The sequence below is a fragment of the Myxine glutinosa genome, chromosome 7, assembly GCF_964187855.1.
Source record: "Myxine glutinosa chromosome 7, kmMyxGlut1.1, whole genome shotgun sequence".
NCBI classification, from domain to species: Eukaryota; Metazoa; Chordata; class Myxini; order Myxiniformes; family Myxinidae; genus Myxine; species Myxine glutinosa.
The window spans coordinates 97,706,179-97,734,104 of record NC_136267.1 but is presented as its reverse complement, the minus strand read 5'-3'; the positions used below and the strand labels follow the sequence as shown (position 1 = coordinate 97,734,104).

At 42.1% G+C, this 27,926-nt stretch overlaps 1 protein-coding gene across 5 annotated transcripts in view; it reads left to right on the top strand.

Moving 5' to 3' along the window:
* Positions 1-21,258, top strand: part of LYPD6 (LY6/PLAUR domain containing 6) — an 88,535-nt gene extending 67,277 nt beyond the window's left edge. For 2 of the 5 annotated variants that reach the window (XM_078782034.1, XM_068122786.2), the window contains exons 3-6: positions 7,233-7,375; positions 9,568-9,666; positions 16,093-16,223; positions 19,769-21,258. In XM_078782034.1, the coding sequence (XP_078638160.1) occupies positions 7,300-7,375; positions 9,568-9,666; positions 16,093-16,223; positions 19,769-19,948 (486 nt within the window). In that variant the 5' untranslated portion in view covers positions 7,233-7,299 and the 3' untranslated portion in view covers positions 19,949-21,258. Of the gene's footprint in view, positions 1-7,232; positions 7,376-9,567; positions 9,667-16,092; positions 16,237-19,768 lie in introns of all 5 variants that reach the window. The other 3 variants (XM_068122785.2, XM_068122784.2, XM_068122787.2) reach the window with 2 other exon arrangements.
* The last annotated feature ends 6,668 nt before the right edge of the window (positions 21,259-27,926 follow it).

Below are 27,926 nucleotides of genomic sequence, written 5' to 3'. Positions count from 1 at the left end.
TTTGACTTTTTTTACAATTGCAGTGAACAAATTTAAGAACTGCTTCAGGTATCGAAGGAAAATCCCCACGTTCCATCCACTTTATCATAATGTTTCCATCAACTATGATCCATCCATGTCTATCAGGCCTTGGGACTTCAGGGAACTGCTCCAAACATTGGCGATGAATTCCCACCTGGTAGTTGGCACAAAGGAGATGTTTCTTCAATGAATCTGAAATTAGGTGCCGTGTAACTTCCATCTTTTTCCCAGTTTTGAAGAGGGCAGTCCTTCTTGAGTTGACATATTTTGGCACGTGGCCATACAGAGCACATTGAAGGATTCTGCTCCTTTGTCTCTCTCTCTTCCGATGGCACATGGAACCATGTGCCAATGGTATAAAAGAGTCAATTAATCTGAGTTGGGATAGCATCAATTTAATGGCCTTCACCTTGCCCTTCCCATAACGTGCATTGACGTTATTACAGCCCAATAAGTGCTTCAGCCAGAGAAGAGTCAAGATGGTCACGGATGGCAGCAATGTCCAGAGTTCTCCTCACACAGCCAGTACCTTTTCCGAAGCACATTTCAGTGCTACCGGTAACTTCCTTATACTTGGCGACGACTAGAATTAATACATCAATGTCTGGGACTTCAATGACAATTTTATCCACAGTTTTTGCAGCATATGAACTTTGCAAAACCAAACATGTGTCTGCCTCTTCGTGAGAACTGAACAACTCTGGCACAGGGTCGACTGTTGTCAGCAAATCAAAGAACTTCAACGAGTGGCACTGCTACCCCAACGAGTGGCACCCGAGAATTGTCGTCGTGTCTTGTAGTTCTTCTCCATTCTTGAGCCACGAAAGAAAGAAAAACTCCACAAGATTGTGCTTGTTCTGGCCGCAGGTCAGAAATTTCTCCCTCGAACTGGCACCTTCTGATCAATCCTCAAACTATATTTGAATGACTTGGGATCCACCTTTGGCATCATCATCCAACATCAGCAACAGTTTTCAGGTACAGATCTGTGAGTTGCCCAAAAGTAGATGGAATTTTGATAGACAGAATAATCTGCAAGACAACCATTGCATCTAATATCCATGTAGCACCAGGGGAACATGTGTAGTAACTGGTGATTGGGGTCTAATCCCCCAGATAATGCATGCATTTAGACCTGTCTGTCTTCATCAGTCCACAAGTTGGGTGTGACAGGGGCAATGGAACTGGTCCCAGGGTGTAAACCAGTAATTAATCAAGGTTAATTCCTCTTGCCAGTACATTTACCAGTATACTATTTCCCAGTACATTAACCAGTACACTATTTCCCAGTACATTTACCAGTACACTATTTCCCAGTACATTTACCAGCACACTATTTCCCAGTACATTTACCAGTACACTATTTCACAGTACATTAACCAGTACACTATTTCCCAGTACATTTACCAGTACACTATTTCCCAGTACATTTACGAGTACACTATTTCCCAGTACATTTACCAGTACACTATTTCCCAGTACATTTACCAGTACACTATTTCCCAGTACATTTACCAGTACACTATTTCCCAGTACATTTACTAGTACACTATTTCCCAGTACATTTACCAGTACACTATTTCCCAGTACATTTACGAGTACACTATTTCCCAGTACATTTACCAGTACACTATTTCCCAGTACATTTACCAGTACACTATTTCCCACTACATTTACCAGTACACTATTTCCCACTACATTTACTAGTACACTATTTCCCAGTACATTTACCAATACACTATTTCCCAGTACATTTACCAGCACACTATTTCCCAGTACATTTACCAGTACACTATTTCCCAGTACATTTATGAGTACACTATTTCCCAGTACATTTACCAGTACACTACTTCCCAATACATTAACCAGTACACTATTTCCCAGTACATTTACCAGCACACTATTTCCCAGTACATTTACCAGCACACTATTTCCCAGTACATTTACCAGCACATTATTTCCCAGTACATTTACCAGTACACTATTTCCCAGTACATTAACCAGTACACTATTTCCCAGTACATTTACCAGTACACTATTTCCCAGTACATTAACCAGTACACTATTTCCCAGTACATTTACCAGTACACTATTTCCCAGTACATTTACCAGTACACTATTTCCCAGTACATTTACCAGTACACTATTTCCCAGTACATTTACCAGCACACTATTTCCCAGTACATTTACCAGTACACTATTTCCCAGTACATTAACCAGTACACTATTTCCCAGTACATTTACCAGTACACTATTTCCCAGTACATTAACCAGCACACTATTTCCCAGTACATTAACCAGTACACTATTTCCCAGTACATTTACCAGTACACTATTTCCCAATACATTTACCAGTACACTATTTCCCAGTACATTTACCAGTACACTATTTCCCAGTACATTTACCAGTACACTATTTCCCAGTACATTTACCAGTACACTATTTCCCAGTACATTTACCAGTACACTATTTCCCAGTACATTTACCAGTACACTATTTCCCAGTACATTTACCAGTACACTATTTCCCAGTACATTAACCAGTACACTATTTCTCAGTACATTTACCAGTACACTATTTCCCAGTACATTTACCAGTACACTATTTCCCAGTACATTTACGAGTACACTATTTCCCAGTACATTTACGAGTACACTATTTCCCAGTACATTTGCCAGTACACTATTTCTCAGGACACTATTTCCCAGTGCATTTACGAGTACACTATTTCCCAGTACATTTGCCAGTACACTATTTCTCAGGACACTATTTCCCAGTGCATTTACGAGTACACTATTTCCCAGTACATTTGCCAGTACACTATTTCTCAGGACACTATTTCCCAGTGCATTTACGAGTACACTATTTCCCAGTACATTTACCAGTACACTATTTCTCAGGACACTTTTTCCCAGTACATTTGCCAGTACACTATTTCTCAGGACACTATTTCCCAGTGCATTTAAGTACCCAGTACATTTAGCATGTCATCGTCTGTATGCAGCACGTGCAGGGTTAGCATTACTTCTTTCCGGGGTGAGATTGTGCCGCTGATACAGTGCCCCTTGTAGTGTAGAGCAAACATTTGCAATTTGGCCAGGATGCTGGCGATAGCTCACCTACTATTGGTGAAGGACACCGTGGGATCTTTAACTTCCATCACCTAATGCCGTCAGACGGGACACCCTGTTTAACGTCCATCCGAGGGGCGCCGCACACATTGATGTATTCACCTTTCCGGGTACGGTTATTGAATGCATTTGAATGGTGGTGGTATTTCATAGCCATTTGCAGGCCAATAAGGGAGGACCTGCGTGCACCCTTGGATATTTTTTATTTTGTTTTTTTTTGTGAAGCTCAACTCAAGTTAATCAATGTTGGAAATGGAATCTGAATACAAGACAGACTTAACTGGCAGAATCACGTCTTTCTACATTTAAGATTCCTCAGGTTTTCCGGCTTGTGACATGGGTGCCGTACACATTTGCCAATTGGTCTGCTTGGCATCCCCTCCCATACACATTGCTCCAGATGCTGGGAGGGCAGGTTCAATTTTCCTGATACTCTGCTCATTTGTCCTTTACCTGCTCTTCTCGTAATTGATGTAAAAGTGCAGAATACATATCTCGTTATACGACGACTCTATATAAGGGATTTCACAGTAACGTAACATATTGTTATGGATCCGGGGGACGGCACTGCCGTTAGCAAGGTGGGGGGGGGGGGGGGGGGTTAACCCCCTTGTCCTGTTAAGCTGGCCGTCCGACCGGTCCTGGGAGTATGACGTCACGCCCGGTCACCGCTGAATAGGGTATTAGGCCAATCCTTCCTATGACCTCAGTACCAGCGCCTTCCGGTACGCGAGGAAATACTCCCGCCCGAGCCGCAGCGTAATAGGTGGATTGCGCCGAGCGAAGCGAGCTGCGACGCGGGCCATTAACAAAAGACTAAACCTGATTATAAGCGGTTCTGCCGAAATCGCGCCACAGGTACTCAATCGGGAAATCACTAAAGCGATCGGACGAGAAAAAAACCAAAGAATAAGAAGGAACAGGGATTTATTAACTATTTACACAAAAACCAAAACCAAAGAAGAAGGGAACGCAAGTAATTTTCAGTGAAGAGGAAGAAGCAGATACACAGAGCAATTCTTAAACAGGCTTACTTATACCCAGGGACAATACAGACAGACTCACACGAATAGGGAATTGCAGGCAGGAATGGCTGGAGGGATGAGAAGGGCAGACGGTCCACAGGACTGGTGGGCAGGGAGGTTCGGGAATCGCGGCACGCCGTTGGTAGCCCGCGTGCACGCACTCGCTCTTGGTTCAGCAAAACCCCGGTCGTCAGCGCGTCTCTACTCGCATCTCTCTCCAGTGCTCCTTGCCCATGCGTCTTTCAGTGCTCCTCGCTCATCCACCTCTCTTGAACCTCCTCCGGCGTCTCTGGTGGGGGCCTCATGCCAAGGGTTTTATATCCACGCCCTTGGAACCCTCTCGAACTCCCCAGATGTTTCTTGCCACGCCCTATCAAGCCATGCCCACCGAGCCCTGGTTGGTCGTCAAGGGCTCTCTGACTCCACCTTTGATGACGAAGTGGTGCCACGCCCGTGCTCTGGCGGCTCCTCCCCCCTTCTCTCCGAGATGACCTCGTGCGTAATGGAGTCTGGGGCGATGTAATGCCAACGAAACAGCCCAACTGTCACTGGCACTTGGCAGAGACGATTGGGGATCTGAAAGGGGACCTATCTTATTTGATTGATTGCAACGTAGAGTCAACTATTGGAAACACAGCTTTACCTGGGACACATAATAATGATATAACTAGAGAGAGATCCTAAAGTGTCCTACGTGTTTGTACATGGACTAACTAAGGTGCAATCTTTAATTAACAGCCAATTAAGGGGACATGTACACAGGGGTCATATATAAGGGAATTTACTACTAAATTTACATGTGAAGGTTCTAAAAACCGTAACAATATAAATTATGGAACCTATTTCATATACATCACGTTAAATGTGCTTTTATGGAATTTTGAATCCATAAATTGTAAATTTTGGAGGGAGTGGGCGGGGGGGCACGAAAACAATGTATGTTGTTTGTCCCAGCATGCATTTCATATTTCTCCAGGTCATTTGCATGCTTTTCATTCCTGTGCTGGTTTTTCCGCACTTATTAAGGCTGCTTGAAGCGGGTGAAAAACTTCGCCAAATCCTGAAAGCAGAAGGTCTTGCTACAATCAGACCGGATTTTGAGCCTTATTAATAACTCATGTAAAGCCCGGCAAAGATGACGGGGCCAATCAAAAATGACGTGGCCAAGAGCGAGTAGTTATGTCCCCCCACATCACCACCATCACACTTGTAAAGAATATAACTCACAGGCTTATGGATTTACTTTTGTTTCATAAATAAATGTATGATTATTTTAGAAATATATTTATTATCAGTGATGACGTAAATTTGAATGACCAAGTAAAATTACTCACCCGTAAATATCTTTACTGCAAATAAAAATTACGAGCGTCTCACCTCTCGTGTTATAGTTGTGAAAACAACCGGAATGGTCATGCAATCGACCCAAATTCAGATGTGTGTAGTTACAATTTTGGATGGCATAAATTCACCTTTCCTAAGTGGAAACAAAATATGGTGAATGGCACGAACACTGATATTGCGTGTCCCTCCTTTTCAGTGACAAACGCGACATCAGAATGTGAGGTCACTTTCTGCGTGACAGATAAATCCTGAAATAAATAAATAAAATAAATAAAATAAAATAATTATAATAAAATAAAATAAAAATAAAATATAAAATAAAATAAAATATAAAATAAATAAATAATAAAAATAAAATAAATTTAAAAAAAATAAATAAATAGAAATAAAAAAGATAAATCTGCGTGACAGACACAGGGCGTTTATATATTTAAATACTTTATCATAGCATTATTGAATTTCTATTAAATGTGTCCTTAAAAAAAGGTTTGCTGCATTCCTTAGTGTTTTTATTCCGTCTTGGGGCCAAAATATTGTTATGTGGAAGGGGGTGGATCCATAGCTAGACTATGATAAGAATAGCATGGACCATGTGACCACGTAGCTTGTAACAGGGAAAATGTGAGAGCAAGTCTTCTTGTTAAACATGTACCAAGGAGGCAGTGAGTGTTAACTTTAAAACAGTGTCGAGTAAGTTGGTTGTGTAAAACCTCCTATTTTCAAGTGAGGCCAAGTGAGGACTCCAGGCACAAAGGCACAAATGTAAATCACATTGCGCTTTAAGAGGAATCAGGAGGGATTGTTTGGCCGATGCACCGCAGGCTATGGCGGCAAGGTCGGCTGCAGAGCCTTGGGGTGGGGGCATAAGCCTTTTTACTTGGACTGCCCCATGGGGTGGGACTACCCAGAAGATGTATTGTATTATTATTTCCTTTCATTGTACATAAGTGTGTGTGCGCCTCCATACTCATTGTCCTTTGAGCACCTCAGCTGTTCCGATGATTTATTTCTTATTATCTCATCTCTCCCCACACGTATACCTTTAATAAACCATTTTAATTGTAAAGATATGGTTTTCCCATTTTCCTGCCTTCTCCTGTGAACACTGTCAGTTTCGACTACGTTGGGTGAACCTTGGGGAATCCTAGTAATTCTGGAACACAGTAACATCTTAAACACCATTTCGGGATCCACTGGCATTTATTTATAAGACCTCGGCCTCGGAGTAACCTTGTTATTGAGGCCTCTGATGTAACAATATTTTCTGTGGGAACGCATCTGCAATTATGTAATGGAAGTGAATGGGAAAATCGGGTTTGATGTACGGAATTTTGCTTTATGGAAAAAAAAATTGGGAGCGGACCAATTTCGCAATTGGATTGCGAAAGTATATATTCGGTAAATTGAAGGATGGGTATACTTTGATATCCCCTTTCTCCAACATACTTATCCGACATGTGATGTGTGTGCAAGATTCTCCCCGAGCACGAGATCACTGCATAAAGGTTGTTGTTTCCCAAGCCCATGTGATCGGTGGACATTTCCCTGTATGTTTGTGGTTTCTTCATGTCTCCGACACTCTCCTCTTCCCTGCCCCTCCCCATTCTCCATAAAATCCACTCCTGCTGTTTGATTAGTCTTGCATCTGTTCCGTGCTCACTCTTCTCCACATGTCAATATTTATGAGCAAATTTGCACAAATGGTGGCAGACTGATTTACCATCCTGTGACTGGAGTCAAGCAATGGACTCGAACCCGGTGGCCTCCTGAACCATGGATGGCGATGCCATCCAAATTGCTGTCACGGTCATTGCGGTCTTCTTCCTTTTCCAGCTCGCATCCAAAGTGGAAATGTATGTTTGATTTTGTATCAATTTTATGTACCAACGTATTCGAAACAGAGTTAAAGATGTTTGGAGAGAAACAAAATGGTTCTGCGAAAGTTAATTTAGTGTTTATGTCGGTGTTGCTGAACAACACATTTTAAAATCTTTTTTTGGAAAAATTTCCTTTCGGGAAAAATTGCATAAAGAGAAATATACAGGTAGTGGACGAAAAAATGGAAACACCTGGGTAAATGAGGGACACTAAGCAACGGCTTCCACACAAGTGTGGCCCATATGTTAGTTAAGCAAATACCATCCCAGCATGCTTAGGGTCTGTATAAAAATGCTGCACAGGCCTGGTTGCCTATAATCTTGGCTGCAAGAGGAGATTCCCAAATTCCCTTATCCACAAAGCACGTGTGGTCACCCAATGGTTTGATGAGGATGACGCTGATGTGTGTCATGGCTTTATCAATCACCAGGTCTGAACCTGAGGATTTATGGAATATTCTGGAATGGTGGCTGAGATAGTATTTTCCACTTCCATCAAACAGGTGAGTGAGTTGATTGACTTTCTCATGGAAGAATGGTCCTGCATCCCTCCAGCCAAATCCCAGACACTGGTGGACTCTATGCTACAGCGCATATTGGCCGCACATGGTGGCCCAACGCCAAATTAAGTGACTTTATATTGGTGTTTCGGTTCTTTTTTGTCCGCTACCTGTATATTTTGGGGAGGCAAAGCGTTAATAGGGTTGGGAGGAGTTGTAGGGAGGGGAAGGAGAACTTGGGGACCAATAAAAAAAAACAAAGGAGAACAAAGGGGAATTATGGGGAAGTCAACTTTGTGCGATTTTGCCATGGTTAAAGCAGAAAAGACTCATTTGTTCAGGGTGTTGGAGAGAACTCGCCTACTCTAAGCAAAAAAAGAGGTTCGGGAGGGGTCCGCACACCCAGAGTCACGTGGTTGCGCAGGCGATGCCATTTCAACATTAGCAAAATGTGTGGTTTCGAGACTGAATCCCATAACTTTGGTTTGTCCACCTCCTGCTGGGGCCGATGTAAGGGCTGATAATGTTTTTTCCTGATATTGTTTTCCTGAGAATTCTTGTTTTACTGAAGTTTCTAAACACCGTTCTCGATGACGTGTGAGCAAGATTGGCTTTTTTGGGTGAAACCACGTGAGAGAATCTTTAATGCGTTACCTTTGTTGGAGGTTGGAATGGGTCACTGTGAGCTCAGGTGAAACGTTGTGAGCGTTCTGGAAGACAGACGGGCATTAACATGTACAAATGACAAAGTGAAACGTGTGCTTTTCCCATTCGCGAAGCATTGGTGAGACGAAAAGTCGATTCACAATGCCCTCTAACACTTTGATATAAATCCTGAGTGACACCAGGTTGGTTTTCTCCTTTGTTAACATCATGGACAGGTCTTCAACTTGGCACCACTTTGCAATGTCAAGGTGCAGCCATTGGAGTTTGCCGAATGCCGCCATATTGTGAACATCATCTGCAAGTTATTTTGCTGTTTCTAAATTGAAGAAGAATGTAAATAACTTCCAGGACATTTTTTAATCTTCAGTTGGCTTTGTTGGTGCTAATTTTGTTCTGTTTATATAGCCATAGCCTAGTGTTGGCTTAGCGGTTAGGGTGCTGGATTGGGATCCTAGGATCCTGGGTTTGAATCCTGGGTTATCGTTGAATTAACACCAGGGGGGTTGACTCAGCCTGAACCATCCCTCCGAGGTCGGCAAATTGAGCACCAGTTCACTGGTCAATTCCCTGTGTGTCACAAGGGGCGACCAAAACAGGGTTGGCGGCAGGAAGGGCATCCGGCCATAAAACATTGCTTCAAAAAGGGGACCACGGTGCCCAAAAAAGGCCAACCCCTGCTCTGCGGGGGGAAATGGCCTCGAACGGTGGTTCTTCTTCTTCTTTCTATATAAATCATGAAAGCCCTTTTGTAAAATACAGTGGAATATGAAATGATTGCTTGTACTCCTGTGAAATGCACTAACGGTCTAAGGAAGTTGATGCTGTGCAATTGTCATGTAAAATAGCCATTTTGATCCCCATCGGTGATCATGGTCTTGATGGACAGTGAGATATTCAAGCCCTGAGAGACAAAATATCAATCCGGACGGGTTAGTGAGAGTGCTGACTGCTGCTGCGATTACAGCCCAGTGTGTTACTGACACGTCGTACTGCACCCCGCAGCCACACCTTGGCCAGGTGGCTTCAAGTGCTTCACCTGTGAAGACGTCAAAGACAATTACGAATGTAACCGCTGGTCTGCGGATGTTTTCTGCCCGAGAGGTGAGGAGGCGACGTGTGGTTCAGCTAGTATATTATATCCGTGCCTGCTTCCCTCCTTTGCTTCAATGATTCTTGTTTTGCACCTTCTTTGTACTTCAGGCATCATGTTCCACAATCACCTTTGAAACCCCTGCATGCCAAGGCGCAAATAATTGGCCCACATGATTCGTTGCAGCAACAAACTATAAAAGGTTTTTTGTTGTTAAAATAATTTCCCCTATTATGACACGGAAACTTTGATGCATTTTGCAATTAAACGTTGGGCTCTCCGAAGTTACAACATCAAAGTGGTTATAACGCTCGTTTGGTGACACTCTGCATGTGTGAGATCAGTTGTTCCCAACCTTTTATGGGCGTGCTGACCCCTGCCGGACCTCCATGGTATGACTATCATGGTGACGCACGATCCCCCGGTGCAGATCGCCCATTGAGTCGGAGACAGGAAATCACTCACATAGTTGTCCACTCGGGCTTTGTAGATGTTCCTCGATGACACCTTGCACTTCACCTGGGAGCCTCACTTTGAATGCAGCAAGAAAGCGGTGTAAGGTCGAGTTGCAGATCTCCGTGTTAACTTTCTTTTGGCGTCTGCAAAACTTGCAATGTACAAAACCAGAAAGGCAAAGATTGAAAGCGATGTGGCGCAATATCGTTTTGGCCCCGAGACGTTATGACGTTCACGAATCACTTCAGAATTTAAAGTTGCGCAATATTCCCAAACTATTGGGAGGTTTAAAGTTGCGCAATATTCCCAAACTATTGGGAGGTTTAAAGTTGCGCAATATTCCCAAACTATTGGGAGGTTTAAAGTTGCGCAATATTCCCAAACTATTGGGAGGTTTAAAGTTGCGCAATATTCCCAAACTATTGGGAGGCTTAAAGAATTTGGACCACAAATGAAGCACTGCGCAGTATTTCCCCATAAGGTACCCATTGACTTGTCTGATTATTGTTTTTGTACATACTTCATTTTGTTTCAGCCTTTCTCCCTCCTTATCTGTCTCGGTAATGCTTTCTCTTTAAAATGCTCCATCTTATCCACTGCAGTTCAAAACATGGACTTGCAGAGAGAGATGCGGAAGTCGAGCGACATTAAACAGAAAAACGTTATGTCTGTCTGAGCTGCGCCCTGAGCGCAAGTCTCTAAAGCCATTCATTCTAACAAAAGTACTACTACTACTAGTACTACTACTACTACTAGAACTAGTACTACTATTACTACTACTATTACTACTACTACTATTACTATTACTACTACAACTACTACTAGAACTACTACTACTACTACTATTACTACTACTACTATTACTACTACAACTACTACTATTACTACTACTATTACTACTATTACTACTACTACTATTACTACTACTACTATTACTATTACTACTACAACTACTACTATTACTACTACTATTACTACTACTACTACTACTACTATTACTACTACTATTACTATTACTACTACAACTACTACTATTACTACTACTACTACTACTACTAGAACTACTACTACTACTACTAGAACTACTACTACTAGAACTAGAACTACTACTACTATTACTATTACTATTATTAAAACTACTACTATTACTACTACTACTACTAGAACTACTACTACTAGAACTACTACTACTACTATTACTATTACTACTAATACTACTACTACTACTAGAACTACTACTACTACTGTTACTATTACTATTACGTGTACTATTACTATTACTACTACTACTACTACTACTAGTAGTAGTAGTACAGCAATCTATTCACACCTTGTGGGGTCAGCCAGTGTTTTGTTTTTTTTTGCTGCAAGTCTTTCACGAACCAGCTGGCCAGGCCTACCATTCGACTAAAGGAGATTTAGGCAGTAATTTGTAACTTGGTCAGGGTGCCGGAGTTGATTGTCACATACCCTTCACGAAGGCACCATGTGATCTTTAACATCCATCAGCCAAAACTAGCAGACGGGACATCCTGCTTAACGTCCATCCGAAGCACACCTCAAACAGGCACATCCTGTGATGCAATGCCCTACCTGTAGAACACCAGTCCCATAGTTTATAGTCTGGTCGGGAATACAATGCACACTAGACAGCTTGAAAGTAAGCACGTGACTTCTGCACCGCCTCTCAGACATTTTGCACAATTCTAATATGATCAAAACGAAAGCAACCCACAAAAGCGATCGCATTTGGAAAGATTTTGTTTGAACTTACGAACCCTGACCCTTTGACTTTGTTTTGATTTGAGGCCCATGAAACACTGCGGAAATTCCACTTACCATGGACAAAGCCAGCACCAGCAGTCCACCTTATTGCTTTTGGATTTGAAGTGGGATTTCTTAAGGATCAGCACAAAATCCTTGGACATTCGGCACAGAAATTGATCCCACCAGTGGAGGAGGGGAGGGGGGGCACGAGGGGGGCAAGATCTTTGAACGTACTTTAACCTACAGCTTCTGCAAGAAACAAATTGCTTGGACGCAGCTGGTAACGGAGTTGAACCTGCTGTGAGCTGGTTCGTGTGCAGTGGCCTTTTTATCCCAGCACCAGAGAATGCTTATGTAAGCTTAAAAACTTTCCACTCTCCTCACATGGTCTCTCTCAAACACCTCATTCATAAAAAAAAAAGTTGCTGTTATTGTAGTGGATGTCCTGCAATGGTGGGTGGAAGAACATATAACGTTTACAGGTGGAAATGCTCAGGGAAGTTTATTTGGGCAAAGCTTAACAAAAACAACACAATTTAACAAAAACAACACAATTTAACAAAAACAACACAATTTAACTAGAACGACACAATTTAACAAAAACAACACAATTTAACAAAAATAACACAATTTAACAAAAACAACACAATTTAACAAAAATAACACAATTTAACAAAAACAACACAATTTAACAAAAATAACACAATTTCAGAAAAATGACCAATTTATCTAGAACGACACAATTGAACAAAAACAACACAATTTAACAAAAACAACGCAATTTAACAAAAACAACACAATTTAACAAAAACAACACAATTTAACAAAAACACAATTGAACAAAAACGACACAATTTAACTAGAACAACACAATTTAACAAAAACTACACAATTTAACTAGAACGACACAATTTAACAAAAACGACACAATTTAACAAAAACGACGCAATTTAACAAAAGCAACGCAATTTAACAAAAACAACAATTTAACTAGAAGAACACAATTTAACGAAAACAACAAAAACAACACAATTTAACAAAAACGACACAATTTAACAAAAACGACACAATTTAACAAAAACGACACAATTTAACAAAAACGACACAATTTAACAAAAACGACACAATTTAACAAAAACGACACAATTTAACAAAAACGACACAATTTAACAAAAACGACACAATTTAACAAAAACGACACAATTTAACAAAAACAACACAATTTAACAAAAACACAATTTAACAAAAACAACACAATTGAACAAAAACGACACAATTTAACTAGAACGACACAATTTAACTAGAACGACACAATTTAACTAGAACGACACAATTTAACTAGAACGACACAATTTAACAAAAACGACAAAATTTAACAAAAACGACAAAATTTAACAAAAACGACACAATTTAACAAAAATGACACAATTGAACAAAAACACATTTAAAAAACAAACAAACAATTTAACTAGAACGACACTCGGTAGAGAGCAAACCTCCACCTGGTGAACAGTTTACGTTTTGTATCCCACTGATACGCCGGATCTGGATTCGGACCTGAACCAAAATCGAATCGGCTTGTTCTTGTCACCTAACCAACTCATCCACAAAATTTTGTCATAATCCGTCCACAACTTTTGGAAATATCGTGTGTGCTTACAAACAGACAGACTAATACAAACAGACTTTTTGCCTCCACTAAGAAAATCAAAATCACTAAGAAAACACATTCGGTGGACGAGGTAATGAACTCTTTTTGCGTTGCCCAGAACATAATTTACTACTTTCTTTATCTTTCTCGTATTTTTTAGGGAACCTGCAAGGGATATCGGATGTTGCCAGCTATGACTCCTGATTTAGAGGGTATTTGTTAACTTTTTATTGTTAAATTTCCCCGTGGAACTTAAAAGCACCGTTGCACAGTTTTCAAGCTTAGTGCCCAATGATTCGTGTTGATTGCCCATGGTTCTAGTTTGCTCACCTGGAACGAAGTTCATGGGAGCTTATGCGATGGCGCGTCGTCAGTCCGTCCGTAAACACTTGAAACTTCTTCTCTGAAACCGCTGATGGGATTGTGACCAAATTTGGCACACATTATATTTGTTGTGTTGTGACTAAAGTTTGTTCACGGCACTAAGAAAATCAAAGTCTAGGGGAGTCTACAGGGGGTCAAAGTGGGGCCAGGTTTGACTCCCCAAAATAGGCATTTGCTTTCTTCTCAGAAACGACACACGCAATTTCGATGAAACTTCACCACAACATTAATCACCCGTGATGTACATATGTTTGTTCAAGGCATTAGAAAAATTGGGGTCTTAGGAGGTATATGGGGTTGGGTGGAAGGGAGGTTGCCCCCAAAATAGGTGTTTGTATGTTTGTTTGTTTAAAGTCTTATGATTATGTTCGTATGATTCTACATGCTGTCCTGTCTTCTAGCAACCATTGAATTGGTTTAAAATACCTTTAGTCAGTGCAGTATACTGTTTATTCTACCAGGTGAGTGCCAGGGGTATTGCCCCTATGTTTTTTGATTGCATTTGTGTAACAAAGAATATGATTCGAGGAAAACAAAACTGGAAAATTAATGTGTGGCATCATGTTGTCGGGTTTTTACCTCCAATTGTCATTTGCATTCCTGGTAGGTGTTGTAAGGATTGACAGGATAGCCTATTGAGGTGTGCGTAGTCCATTCGCCCCTGAGCTATTTAGCCTGGGTTCCAATGTCAACCCAGTTAAACCTGCCATCCTGGTGTTAAACAGGCAGAGTGAGCCATCAATGTGAGTGCCGTCCAGTTGGATGTCCCGTCTGCCTGTACTGGTCGTTGGTGACCGCTAAAGATCTCAGCAGATTTTGCGAAGAGTAGGCAAGTTATTATTGGCGTCCTCAACAAATAACATCTCAGTCGAACATCAGGCCTGGCGACTCGGTTCTAAAAAGACCTGGGCTGGAACCGTTTCCCACAAGCCAGTGTGTATAACCTGGGATACTAGGAGGCCTGTTGGTCCATTGGACCAAATTTTCATTGGTCTTCACCGCCTTGTAGCATACCTGCCTGCCGGACTCTGGTGTATTTTGGGTCCTTGGTGTCTTTTGAGTGCTCAGGGACTTTTGGGTCTTATGGGTCCTCTATGTCTTTTGGATCCTCAGAGTCTTTTGGGTTGCCAGGGACTTTTGCATCTTCTGGTATTTAGGTCATTAGGGTCATCTGGGTCTTTTGGGTCCTCAGGGACTTTTCGGTCTTTTGTGTCCTCAGGAACTTTTAGGTCTTCTGGGTCTTTTGGATCCTCGGGAACTTTTGGGTCCTCAGGGACTTTTCGGTCTTTTGTGTCCTCAGGAACTTTTAGGTCTTTTGGGTCTTTTGGATCCTCGGGAACTTTTGTGTCTTTTGGGTTGGGTCCTCGGGGACTTTTTGGTCCTCTGGGTCTTTCAGGGTCTTAAGGATATTGGGGGCCTTAAATGATCTTAAGGGCCTTAAAGGGTCTTCAAAGGTCGAAGGGGTCTCAGCAGTTTAAAGAGTTAAAAGGTACATTTCAATAGTATGTAATACGTAATTCATTAATAGAAGTATGTAATTAATAAACACAAAAGTATGCCTCACACACAAACACAAACACACGACACACAAACACACACACAAAACTCATCCATTTATAGTAGATTAAAGAAGAAGACTAGTATATGAACTGAACAGTCCGTTTATTGCATTTTCACATGGCGTTTGACATTACTCAACTACACCACATGATGCCAAATACAACGTGGGATTTATTTATTACGTTCACAAATTTGCTGTTATTTTTAACCCCACCGCTCTTGCGTACATATTAAATAGATGATGAAAATATCAATGAATGCTGGGGGTAAAACCAGAAAACTGTGCCAATCATGAATGAGCTCATGCAGCCTTTCATCAACATTTCTCTTTTAAGAGCACAGAATGGAAGCCATGCATGGTTGAAATTTATTGCGAATATCCTTCACAAGTAACACGTTACAACACTAAAACCCAATAGGCCTTTAGTGTTGTAACCTGCGTAACTGTGGCCATTTTGTGTAACTAACGAAAGTTAATTAACAAGGTAGCGCATTTATCCAAATGTGTTTCGTAGAGTTCAGATTTTTTTTTTTTTTATGTTCCCAAACCTTGGTTTTGGTGTCGAGTAAACTATTATGGACTCAATATTTCGATCGTTTTGGTCTCTGGGCATTGCAGAAACCAGTTATTGCTTCACGAATCATCGCATGGACAAGGATGGAGAGAGCTTATCCGTCACCAAGCGCTGTGTGTCGTCCTCTGTCTGCCAATCTGTGGGTTGTTGCCAGTTGGACCAAAATGGGGCACGAGTAAGTACGAACAGTAAGTTAGCATGGATCTTACCCTCACTTCCTCCTCGTTCTACCGTATATTGCTGTTGCCATACCTGGTACCTACAGAAACTATTCACACCCCTTGACTTTTCACATTTTGTTGTTACAGCCTGAATTTAAAATGGATTACATTTACATTTTTTGTCACTGATCCGCACAAAATACCCCATAATGACAAAGTTAAAACATTTTAATTTTTTTTTTTTTTACAAATTTATTGAAAATGAAATGCAAAAATATCTAATTTACGCAAGTATTCAATGCCCTGAATCAATGCTTCATAGAAGCGTCTTTGGCAGTGATTACAGATTACAGCTTTGGCAGTTTCGAGTCTTGGATATGTCTGTATCAGCTTTGCACATCTGAATTTGGGGAGTTTCTCCCATTATTCCTTGGAGATTTCTCAAGCTCTGTCAAGTTGAATAGGGAGCGTCGGTGAACAGCAATCTTCAAGTCTTTCCACAGATTCTCAATGGGATTCAAGTTTGGGCTTTGGCTAGGCCACTCAAGGACTTTCACGTTCTTTCTCTGGAGCCATTCCAGTGTTGCTTTGACTGTATGCTTGGGATAATTAGCCTCTTCGAACATAAACTTCACCGCAGTCTATGGTCATTTGCACTCTGATGCAGGTTCTCCTCGAGGATTTGCCTGTAATTGGCTCCATTCATTGTTCACTCTATCCTTACAAGTCTCCCAGTCCCTGCCACTGAAGCACATCCCCATAACATGATGCTGCCACCACCATGCTTCATGGTAGGGATGGTGTTGGATGGGTGATGCGCTGTGCCAGGTTTGCTGCCAGATGTAGCGCTTTGCATTCAGGCCAAAGAGTTCCATTTTTGTCTCATCAGACCACAGAATCTTTTGCCTCGCTTGTCAGTCTTTCACGTATCTTTTTGCAAACCCCAGGTGTGCTGTCATGTGCCTTTTTCTCAGGAGTGGCTTTGATCTGGCCACTATCCCATAAAGCCTAGATTTGTGAAGTTCTGCAGAAATGGTTGTCCTTCCGGCAGGTTCTCCCATATCAGTGAAGGAACTTGGTAGTTCTATCAGGGTGGTCAGTGTTATTGGTCACCTCCCTGAACATGGTCTTTCTTACCCGGTTACTCAGTTTGGTCAGATGGCCAGCTCTAGGAAGAGTCTGGGTAGTTCCATATTATTTCCATTTCCTAATGATGGAGCTCACTGTGTTCTTGGGAACCTTCAACTCTCGAGAAATTGTTTAATATCCTCCCCCAGATCTATGCTTCCTCACAATTCTATCTCGAAGTTCTACGGACATTTCCTGGGACTTCATGGTAGGGTTTCTGCTCTGACATGCACTGTCAACTGTGGGACCAAATTTTCAGCATTCACATTTTCTTCGAAAAATATTGGTCCAACAATGCCTCCAGAAGAAATGCCTGCCCAGACGGACACACTAGCTTGATACTGGACGTTGTGCTCAACAGTAAATCATGGGTTGTCTACTGCCCATATCACGCTGTTATGATGATTCACAGAACCAGATAAAGTAAACTTGGATTCATCTGACCACAAGATCTTGTTCTGCAAATCATTGTTCATACCCATGAACCCAAGCAATGTCTCACATACCTCAATGCGCCTGTCAAAATCATCCTCAGATAGTTGGTGAATTAATCTGGGTGTGTATGGTTTTGCATTAAGGTCTTTTAGTATTCTTCGAATCGATGATCGGCTTATGTTGGTGATGTTTGATAAACGACAAGTTGATAATGGTGTGTTACTGTCGAGTTGTTGTTGAATGACCGCTCTGCTTTCCTCAGTTCAAACAGTACGAGGCCTACCTGGTGACTGTTTTGGAAGAATGCTGCCGGTTTCATGAAACTGCTTGTTTATTCTGCCGATGGTTCTTCTGTCAATTGCGTCGGCGCCACATTCTTTGACAAGTTGTCTTTGAACTTCTGCCGAATTTCAGATACAGAATACAAGCGTACACGTGAATTTTCTGTCTCCCGATATCCTCCGTCATATTAAAGCGTCTAATTCACAATGAACTGAATTAATGCAAAGACAAACGTGTGCAGCACACTGAGTGAAGCTCACCTGATCCATATCACGTGATGCACCTCACCCTGTTGCGGCTCACGTGATGCCTGTGCGTGTTGAAGCGGTCACATCCACTTACGACTAATCATGTTTTGTTTTGCATCAAAGAATTTCAGCAAAGGTTGATTCAAATTGATCCAAACCTACGAGAAATGTCTTTTTTTTTCAATCGGAAGAAATCAGACCAGGGCAACAACAGGCAACAGACCACTCCTTCATTCGCTCACAAAAATTTTTTTTTTTGCTGTAAAGCAATATGCCGTGATATGGATTTGCTGTTAAGAAATATTAGGTGTACCGGAAAGTAAAGTCGTTTTTCACAGGAATACACAGCTTTAAAAAATGACATTACTTCCGGTACACCTAACATGATAATTTTGGAATTTCATATAATCTTACTATAATTCACCAAATGTCCATCTGTCTGTCTGTTCGAAGGTACCGCAAAAACGGCTCAACCGATCATAACGATATTTTGGGTGGGTAATCCTAGGACCCCCCCCCCCCCCCCCCGCCCCCAAGTTTCAAACAACTTGGCTATATTGTTTCTCCAATTTTTCCAAACACTATGGAATAATATTTACCGATATGAACAGTGATGTGGCTTTTATTGAAATTCTACAAATACTGTTTAGATTTTGATGAGAATTACGAACCTGCAGCGAATCCGGAAGTGGACAGATGACGGCAATGCATGGGTTTGATAATATCCCAATACAACCATCATTCAATCGTTATGTTTAAACGTTAAACGTGTTAATCGTTTTGTTAAAGTATCAATTGATGATTGGAATTGAGTGAATACAATTACGATTTTGAATTCGTAATTGTATTCACCCAACCGTACGGAACTTCACATCAGGATTTAAATATTTGTTTATGTTACGGATGTTGTTAAAAGTTTATTTTTTATATTGTTGTTTAATTTGTGATTGGAGTTATGCTGTTTGGAATGAAAAAAGAGATATCGAGTTCATGTGAATGACGGAATGCCGTGATGGTTTCTATTTTCTAAACGTGACATTCGCGGATCGCCATATGCAGATTCGCCATTGACTGGGTATGGAACACATGTACCTGTTTGTTTGCAAACGGGTACGTTTTTCATGGAAGTCCTTCACGAACTTGCTGTCCATGTCTGACGTGCGACTGAAGGTGCTACAGGAATGTGGAATTTATTGGTTTCATGCTTTAGCATTCGCCGTTTCTGCATTGTCTGTTTGCTTCAGGCCTCCCACCCGTGCATAGCATGGGTACCTCACTAATATCATATAATGTGATTATATATTAAGAAACCAGCTCATCTTCTCGTATTCCTATTAATACCGTCTACTATGTTGCTTGTCTTAACTAATGACTTATCCATGCATAACGGTAAACCGGCTTTGCCAGTGGGATTCCAAGTGAATGGATACTTGTGGGTTTCATCTGATGTCTCTGACACCCTACAGGAGTGCACAGCCTGCTGTGAGGGAAATATCTGCAACATCTCAGTTCCACATAACGCTTCCGATGCAGGGTTTGCCACCATCATGTTGCATTCCTCTGCTTGGGGTCTCAGAAAGTCCTGGTCACTGTTACGACTGCTGGTGCTTATCATCATCCTTCTTTGCTGCATATCGGTCTGCTGACATTTCCATGGGTCGAGGAAGATGAGGATTCAGCATGTTCCAATCATGGGCCTTTGCAAGTGTTCCACTCCCTATTGTTACTTGAGGCCCTGCCTCGCCACCCATGGTGCCTGTGGATTTGTAGTGGAGGAGGGGTGTCTGCGGGTGCTAAAGGTCATGTTTTTGAACCCAGCAGGTAACAGCTGAATTATTTTCTGGGGACACACCATTGGAGACCATGTCATTGCTGGCGTGCTCTCTAAAATATGAAGGAAAACAGAAGACAACTACAACTGAGGATATATTTACTTCGTCCTGTTCAGCAGCCTTTGAGCCACAGCCAATGAGCAATCGCTTGGGAGGAAGAGCAAAATTCGATGGCCTTGCACCGAGACCTTGATTTTCCAGGGCCTCCGATTGCATAGACCGCCTTCCCAATGGACGCTTAAAACGAGGTGTGCTGATGACGTATGCTGCAAGACATTCCTTCACCATTCATAAAATGATGACAATCGTGTATTCAATATGTAGTGATGCAGTGCCCTCCACCCCGCCGCCCCCCCCGACCCCCACCCATGGTGCCTCAACAGGAATTCTAGTTTACATACAGGTACAAATGGAGTTTTGCATCACGGTACAAAATGGAATGATTTGAACATTTTAACGTCTCCCGAATACATAGTGCAGATGAATGTAGTATAAAGCGGGTCACTTCTGTATCATTATTTCCATCCGGTGATGGGCTAAATTGTAGTCATTATTGGCAAGTCCGCCTTGCTTCACACTTGTTACTTAACATAATAAATTTATTTATGCGTGGTTTTTGAAGATTTGTACAATCATTGCTTTCTAATTCCAAAATCAAGGAAAACTTTTTGACATAGCAAATTATTTCTGCTGAAAAGCCACGTTCAAATGTTGCTGCGCATCATTGACTGTGTGTGGCTGTGACGGTGATGCAATGCCCTCTGCTGGTTAGGGAAGGAATTTGTCATTTTTTAGGGTCCAGGCGATAGCTCGCCGACTCTTTGCGAAGAACACCATAAAATCTTTAACGTCCACCAACGAATGCTGGCATGCGGCACGCCCGTTTAACGTCCATGCAAGGGATGGCACACACATCGATGAACCACCATGCCTCTGAAATACCAGCATGACTGTTTATAGCTGGTTCAGGGTTCGAACCCATCCTGTCAGCCAAATAAACGAATTATTACTGAATGTAATGAATGTCAGGACGTGAACCATTGCTTATTTGTCCATCGTTGATCTACACCCCTTGCCTTTATTCACATTTTGTTACAGCCTGAATTAAAAATGGATTAAGTTGAGATTTCACTGATCTACACATAATACCACATAACGGCAAAATGGAGTTTTTTGGTTTTTTAAAAGAAAAGTTTACAAATATATTTAAAATTAAATACAGATATATCTAATTTCCATAAGTATTCAACCCCCTGAGTCAATACTTTGTAGAAGTACCTTTAGCAGAAATTACAGCTTCAAGTCTTCTTGGATATGCCAGTCTCAGCTGGATTTGGGGAATTTCTCCCATTCTTCCTTGCAGATTTGCTCAAGCTCTGTCATGGTGGATGGGCAGCATCAGTGAACAGCAATCTTCAAATCTCTTTTGCACTCGAGTCTAAGGTCTTTTGCACTCTGAAGCAGGTTATCCTCAAGGATTTGCTTGTATTTGGCTCCATTCATTGTTCCCTCTATCCTTACAAGTCTCCCAGTCCCTGCCACTGAAAAACAAGCCCATAGCATGATACTGCCACCACAATGCTTCACAGTAAGGATGGCAAGGTCCTTCTTGCGAGGTTGCTCAGCTTGGTCGGATAGCGAGGTTGCTCAGCATTCCCCCTTGCCCCTCCCCTCCAAATCTTCCCCATCACCCATCCCTTTCAGATCTCCCCCCTTGCCCCTTCCCTCCTAAACTCCCCCCACACCCCTCCCCTCCGAGACTCTGCCTCACTCCTCCCCTCCTAGACTCCCCTCTCACCCCTCCTCCTCAAAGCGTCCTCCCCGCTTCTTCCCCCTTCCAACTTTCACCTTCATCTCCCTCAACCTTCTGCCTCACTCTTCCCCCTCCTCAAATAACACCTCACTGCGCCTCACCCAATCACCATCAAACCTTTTGTCCGCCCCATTCTTCCCTTTCTCCAAGCGATTCTGAAATCTCTGACACACCTTCAACAGCTCTCCCTTCCTCTTCCACATCTTACCCTACCGCTCCCCCCCCCCCCCTGTTCTGCATCCGATGCTCCCCCTTCCTCTTCTTTAACAGTATGGACCTCAAACATCCGGGGCCTTCGCTCAAACTTGACTGATCTCTCTATACAGGTTGCTTCTGACAAACCAGACGTGATCTGCTCAACAGAAACTTTCCTCCTTCATGATGTCTCTGATTCCTTGGTATCTTTCCCAGGTTACTCCCTCCTCCGGTATGATAGACCTGAGCCTCGTCCTGGGAGGGGGGGGGGGGGGGGGGGGGGGTTGCTATATTAAAAAAAAAACTCTTCCTCACTCGCCCTGCACTGCCCTCTCTCCACCTCACCCCCAGGAATACCTTTGGCTACGGCTTCCCCTTCGCTCCCACCTTTTGTTCATATGTGTGTTGTACCGTCCACCAAACAGTGATGACTCCATCTACATCTCGCTGTCTGATAATATGGACCAACTTCTATCTACCCATCCCAACTCTCTCTTCCTCATATGTGGTGATTTCAATTGTCACCATGCCAGTTGGCTGGGTGTGGGTACCTCTCTCACCAGCCATGGCTCTTCAGCAAAGGACTTCTGTGACTCACTGGGACTGACACAATCTGTCAATTTCCCGACCCGGATCTGTCAACGGAGCATCTTGTCTTCTGGACTTGGTTTTGACTAACTTCCCTGAAAATGTCTGCTGCTCTTCTTCTGCTCCAATCGGCTCATCTGATCATGTGCTTGTTAAAGTGGACATCTCTCTGACCATTCTCAGAGAGCCTCCTCAGCGTCGACGAGTCTGGCATTTCACTCAGGCCAACTGGCACGGTCTTCAAGCAGCCATCAATCATCTGGACTGGTCTCCCATCTCTACCGCCTCTGACATCAACTCATCCTGGGAATTCTTCCAAAGTAAATTGCTCTCTCTCATGCACAGATTTATCCCATCTCGTCTTCAGTTGTCATACCCTTCCTCCCGTCCATGGTACACGGAATCTTGTGGTGAGGCTATTGCCCAGAAACAACTTGCTTTCGTCTCCTGGAAAGCAAATCCAACGGAAGGAAATCTCATTTCCTTTCACAAACCCCGAAACAAGTGTGTGTCCATCCTCAGGAGAGCCAGGAAACAATATCTCTCCGTTCTCAGGACAGAACTCTCTTATCTGTCTCCGTCTTCCAAATCCTGGTGGCATCTGGTCAAATCTGTTTCTGGTGTTTGTTCCCCCTCCATCCCCTCCCTCACCTCAAACGGCCACACGGCTGACTCCGCACGTGAAAAAGCTGAATGCCTCAACTCTGTGCTTGCCTCTAAATCTTGTGTCCCAAACCCATCCCTCTCTGTACCCACCGTACCCAGTCATACCCAGCTGCTCCTGGACTCTGTGTCCTTTCCTCCTGACAAGGTGGAAAAGTTTCTGTCAACCCTCGACTCTGATTCTGCAACTGGACTTGACGGCATCAGCCCACGGGTCCTAAAATCCTGTTCTTCCGCTCTTTCACTCCCTCTCTCTGTTCTCTTCACCCTCTCTTTTGCTCAAGGTCATCTGCCATCTGCTTGGAAATCTGCCAACATCACCGCTTTGCACAAAAAAGGTGCAAAAACAGATCCCAGCAACTACAGACCAATCAGCCTTCTCCCAATTATCAGCAAAGTCATGGATTCCATCATTGCTTCAGATATGAAATCTTTCCTCTTCTCCAATGGCTTGATCTCTGATCATCAATTTGGTTTCAGACCTGGTCACTCTACTCTGGACATGCTGCTTCTGCTTTCTCAACAATGGATGGAGGTCCTCAATGCCAAACAGGAAATTGGAGCTGTCTCCCTTGACATATCACGTGCCTTCGATACGGTCTGGCACCCCGCTCTGCTCACCAAACTCTCCTCTTTTGGTATCCATGGAAATCTCCACGCATGGCTGGCGGACTTCCTCTCTAGTCGTAGTCAACGTGTGGCCCTGAATGGGTTTCTCTCATCTCCTCTTCCTGTTCAGGCTGGAGTTCCCCAAGACAGTGTTCTGGGCCCTGTGCTTTTTCTGGTCTTCATCAATGATCTCTCTGACTCTCTTGAAAATCCTCTCTATCTCTTTGCTGATGACTCTACTCTCTGTCGCTCCATTCTTCATCCCTCAGATCGGCAGTCTGCAGCCTCCTCACTCTCTGCAGACCTAGACAAAATCACAGACTGGGAAAACAAGTCGAACTTGTCTTTCAATCCTGACAAATCTCACACTCTTACGATGTCTCTGCGAAAAGACCGACTGGACAACCCTCCCATCCACTTTCTGAATAATCCTCTCCAAGAAGTTCTGTCACTCAAGCTTTTGGGTCTCACTATCTGCCATGATCTTTCCTGGGAAAACCACATTTCAAATCTGGCCTCCAAAGCCAGTCGCCGACTGGGCATCCTCCGTCATGTGAAGTCCTTCCTTGGCACACCTGAGCTCCTCACCACATACAAGGCTTTCATCTGCAGCTCAATGGAATGCTGCTCTCCCCTCTGGGCTGGTGCTCCTGCCTCACACCTAGCTCGTCTTCACGCTGTTGAAACCAAAGCATTCAGAATCATTGGAATCTCCCGCGATGAAACTAACTCCAAGGGCCTCTCACTCACTCACCGCAGGCAGGTTGGTGGTCTTTCCGTCTTCTACCGACTCCTCTCTGTCCTTGCTCCCCCAGCTCTCTCTGGGCTCTGTCCCGCAAATATTCCTACAGGTCGCACAAGATCTGCCTGCAACCCTCTTATGATTAAACTGCCAAAATCAAGACTCTCTGCTCACCTTCACTCCTCTTTTCTCCCGCCTCTGGAACAAACTCCCTCACTCTCTTCAATCCCACTCCACCCTCCAGGTCTTTAAAACAGCTGTTCACCACCATCTCTTATCTTCCCCCATCCAAAACCTTGATCTTTTCTATCCCCGCTAATGTCACCCCAAGTCCAGTTTTTTGAAATACCAACTTCTGTCCTGGAAGTCCTTGGTGTCCTTGTGTTTTATACTTCTCCCACCCCCCTTCCCACGCCTCCTCCCCCCAAGCCCTCTCCGTCCCACACATCTCCCTGCTCTTAAATGTTGTGTGCTCTCAAGTGTTTGTGTGCTTCCCCTTCTCTTGTCTTCCGCTCCCTCCTTTTATATATTTTGTTTGTCTGGTTGATTTGTTTGTGAAGTAAATGTCAGCTCTTTCACGAGCCTCGATTCAGTATACAAAAAGAAAAGAAAAAAAAAGCCAGCTCCAGGAGGAGTCTGGGTAATCCCATATTTTTTCCATTTCCTAATGATTGAGTTCACTGTGTTCTTGGGAACTTTCAACATTCTAGAAATTGTTTTGTACCCTTCCCCAGATGTATGCCTCCTCACAATTCTATCTCAGAGTTCTACGGACAGTTCCTTGGCCTTCATGGTAGAGTTTCTGCTCTGACATGTTATGTCAACTGTGGGACCTTATATAGAAAGGTTTGTTTCTTTCTAAATCATGTCCAATCAATTGAATGGGCTGCAGGTGGACTCCAATCAAGTTGTAGAGACATCTCATGCATAATTAAAGACAATTGGATGCACCTGAGATCAATTTGGATTGTCATAGCAAATGGGTTGAATACTCATTGACTGAAGACTTTTCAGCTTTTCATTTTTCTTTTGTTAAAGAAAAACCCCAGTACTGTATTTATGTGTTGTGATTAACACTGCGTTTCTTTGTAAATAACTGGGTACTGGATTTCTTTGTTGTAAATAGCAAGGCATTTTTGTAAATTACCTGGAGTTTGTTTTAAATATCCCAGTGTTTTTATTGTAAATAACCCGATGCTGTATTTCTTTGTTGTTAATAACCCGGCATTTCTTTCTTGTAATTAGCACGGCGTTTCTTTGTAAATAACCCGATACTGTATTTCTTTGTTGTAAATAACCCGGCATTTCTTTCTTGTAAATAGCACGGCATTTCTTTCTTGTAAATATCACGGCGTTTCTTTGTAAATAACCCGATACTGTATTTCTTTGTTGTAAATAACCCGGCATTTCTTTCTTGTAAATAGCACGGCATTTCTTTCTTGTAAATAGCACGGCGTTTCTTTGTAAATAACCCGATACTGTATTTCTTTGTTGTAAATAACCCGGCATTTCTTTCTTGTAAATAACCCGCCATTTCTTTGTAAATAAACCGATACTGTATTTCTTTGTTGTAAATAACCCGGTATTTCTTTCTTGTAAATAACCCGGCATTTCTTTCTTGTAAATAGCACGGCGTTTCTTTGTAAATAACCCGATACTGTATTTCTTTGTTGTTAATAACCCAGCATTTCTTTCTTGTAAATAGCACGGCGTTTCTTTGTAAATAACCCGATACTGTATTTCTTTGTTGTAAATAACCCGGCATTTCTTTCTTGTAAATAGCACGGCATTTCTTTGTAAATAACCCGATACTGCATTTCTTTCTTGTAAATAACCCGGCATTTCTTTCTTGTAAATAGCACGGCGTTTCTTTGTAAATAACCCGATACTGTATTTCTTTGTTGTTAATAACCCGATACTGTATTTCTTTGTTGTAAATAACCCGGCATTTCTTTCTTGTAAATAGCACGGCATTTCTTTCTTGTAAATATCACGGCGTTTCTTTGTAAATAACCCGATACTGTATTTCTTTGTTGTAAATAACCCGGCATTTCTTTCTTGTAAATAGCACGGTGTTTCTTTGTAAATAACCCGATACTGTATTTCTTTGTTGTTAATAACCCGGCATTTCTTTCTTGTAAATAACCCTGCGTTTCTTTGTAAATAACCCGGCATTTCTTTCTTAATAACCTGATACTGGATTTCTTTGTTGTAAATAACCCAGCATTTATTTCTTGTAAATTACCCTGCGTTTCTTTGTAAATAACCCGGCATTTCTTTGTTGTAAATAACCCGGCATTTCTTTCTTGTAAATAGCACAGCGTTTCTTTGTAAATAACCTGATACTGTATTTCTTTGTTGTAAATAACCCGGCATTTCTTTCTTGTAAATAGCACGGCATTTCTTTGTAAATAACCCGATACTGCATTTCTTTCTTGTAAATAACCCGGCATTTCTTTCTTGTAAATAGCACGGCGTTTCTTTGTAAATAACCTGATACTGTATTTCTTTGTTGTTAATAACCCGGCATTTCTTTCTTGTAAATAGCACGGCATTTCTTTCTTGTAAATAGCACGGCGTTTCTTTGTAAATAACCCGATACTGTATTTCTTTGTTGTAAATAACCCGGCATTTCTTTCTTGTAAATAGCACGGCGTTTCTTTGTAAATAACCCGATACTGTATTTCTTTGTTGTAAATAACCCGGCATTTCTTTCTTGTAAATAACCCGGCATTTCTTTCTTGTAAATAGCACGGCGTTTTTGTAAGTAACCCGATACTGTATTTCTTTGTTGTACATAACCCGGCATTTCTTTCTTGTAAATAACCCTGCGTTTCTTTGTAAATAACCTGATACTGTATTTCTTTGTTGTAAATAACCCGGCATTTCTTTCTTGTAAATAACCCTGCGTTTCTTTGTAAATAACCTGATACTGTATTTCTTTGTTGTAAATAACCCGGAATTTCTTTCTTGTAAATAACCCTGCGTTTCTTTGTAAATAACCCGGCATTTCTTTCTTGTAAATACCACGGCGTTTCTTTGTAAATAACCCGATACTGTATTTCTTTGTTGTTAATAACCCGGCATTTCTTTCTTGTAAATAGCATGGCGTTTCTTTGTAAATAACCTGATAATGTATTTATTTGTTGTAAATAACCCGGCATTTCTTTCTTGTAAATATC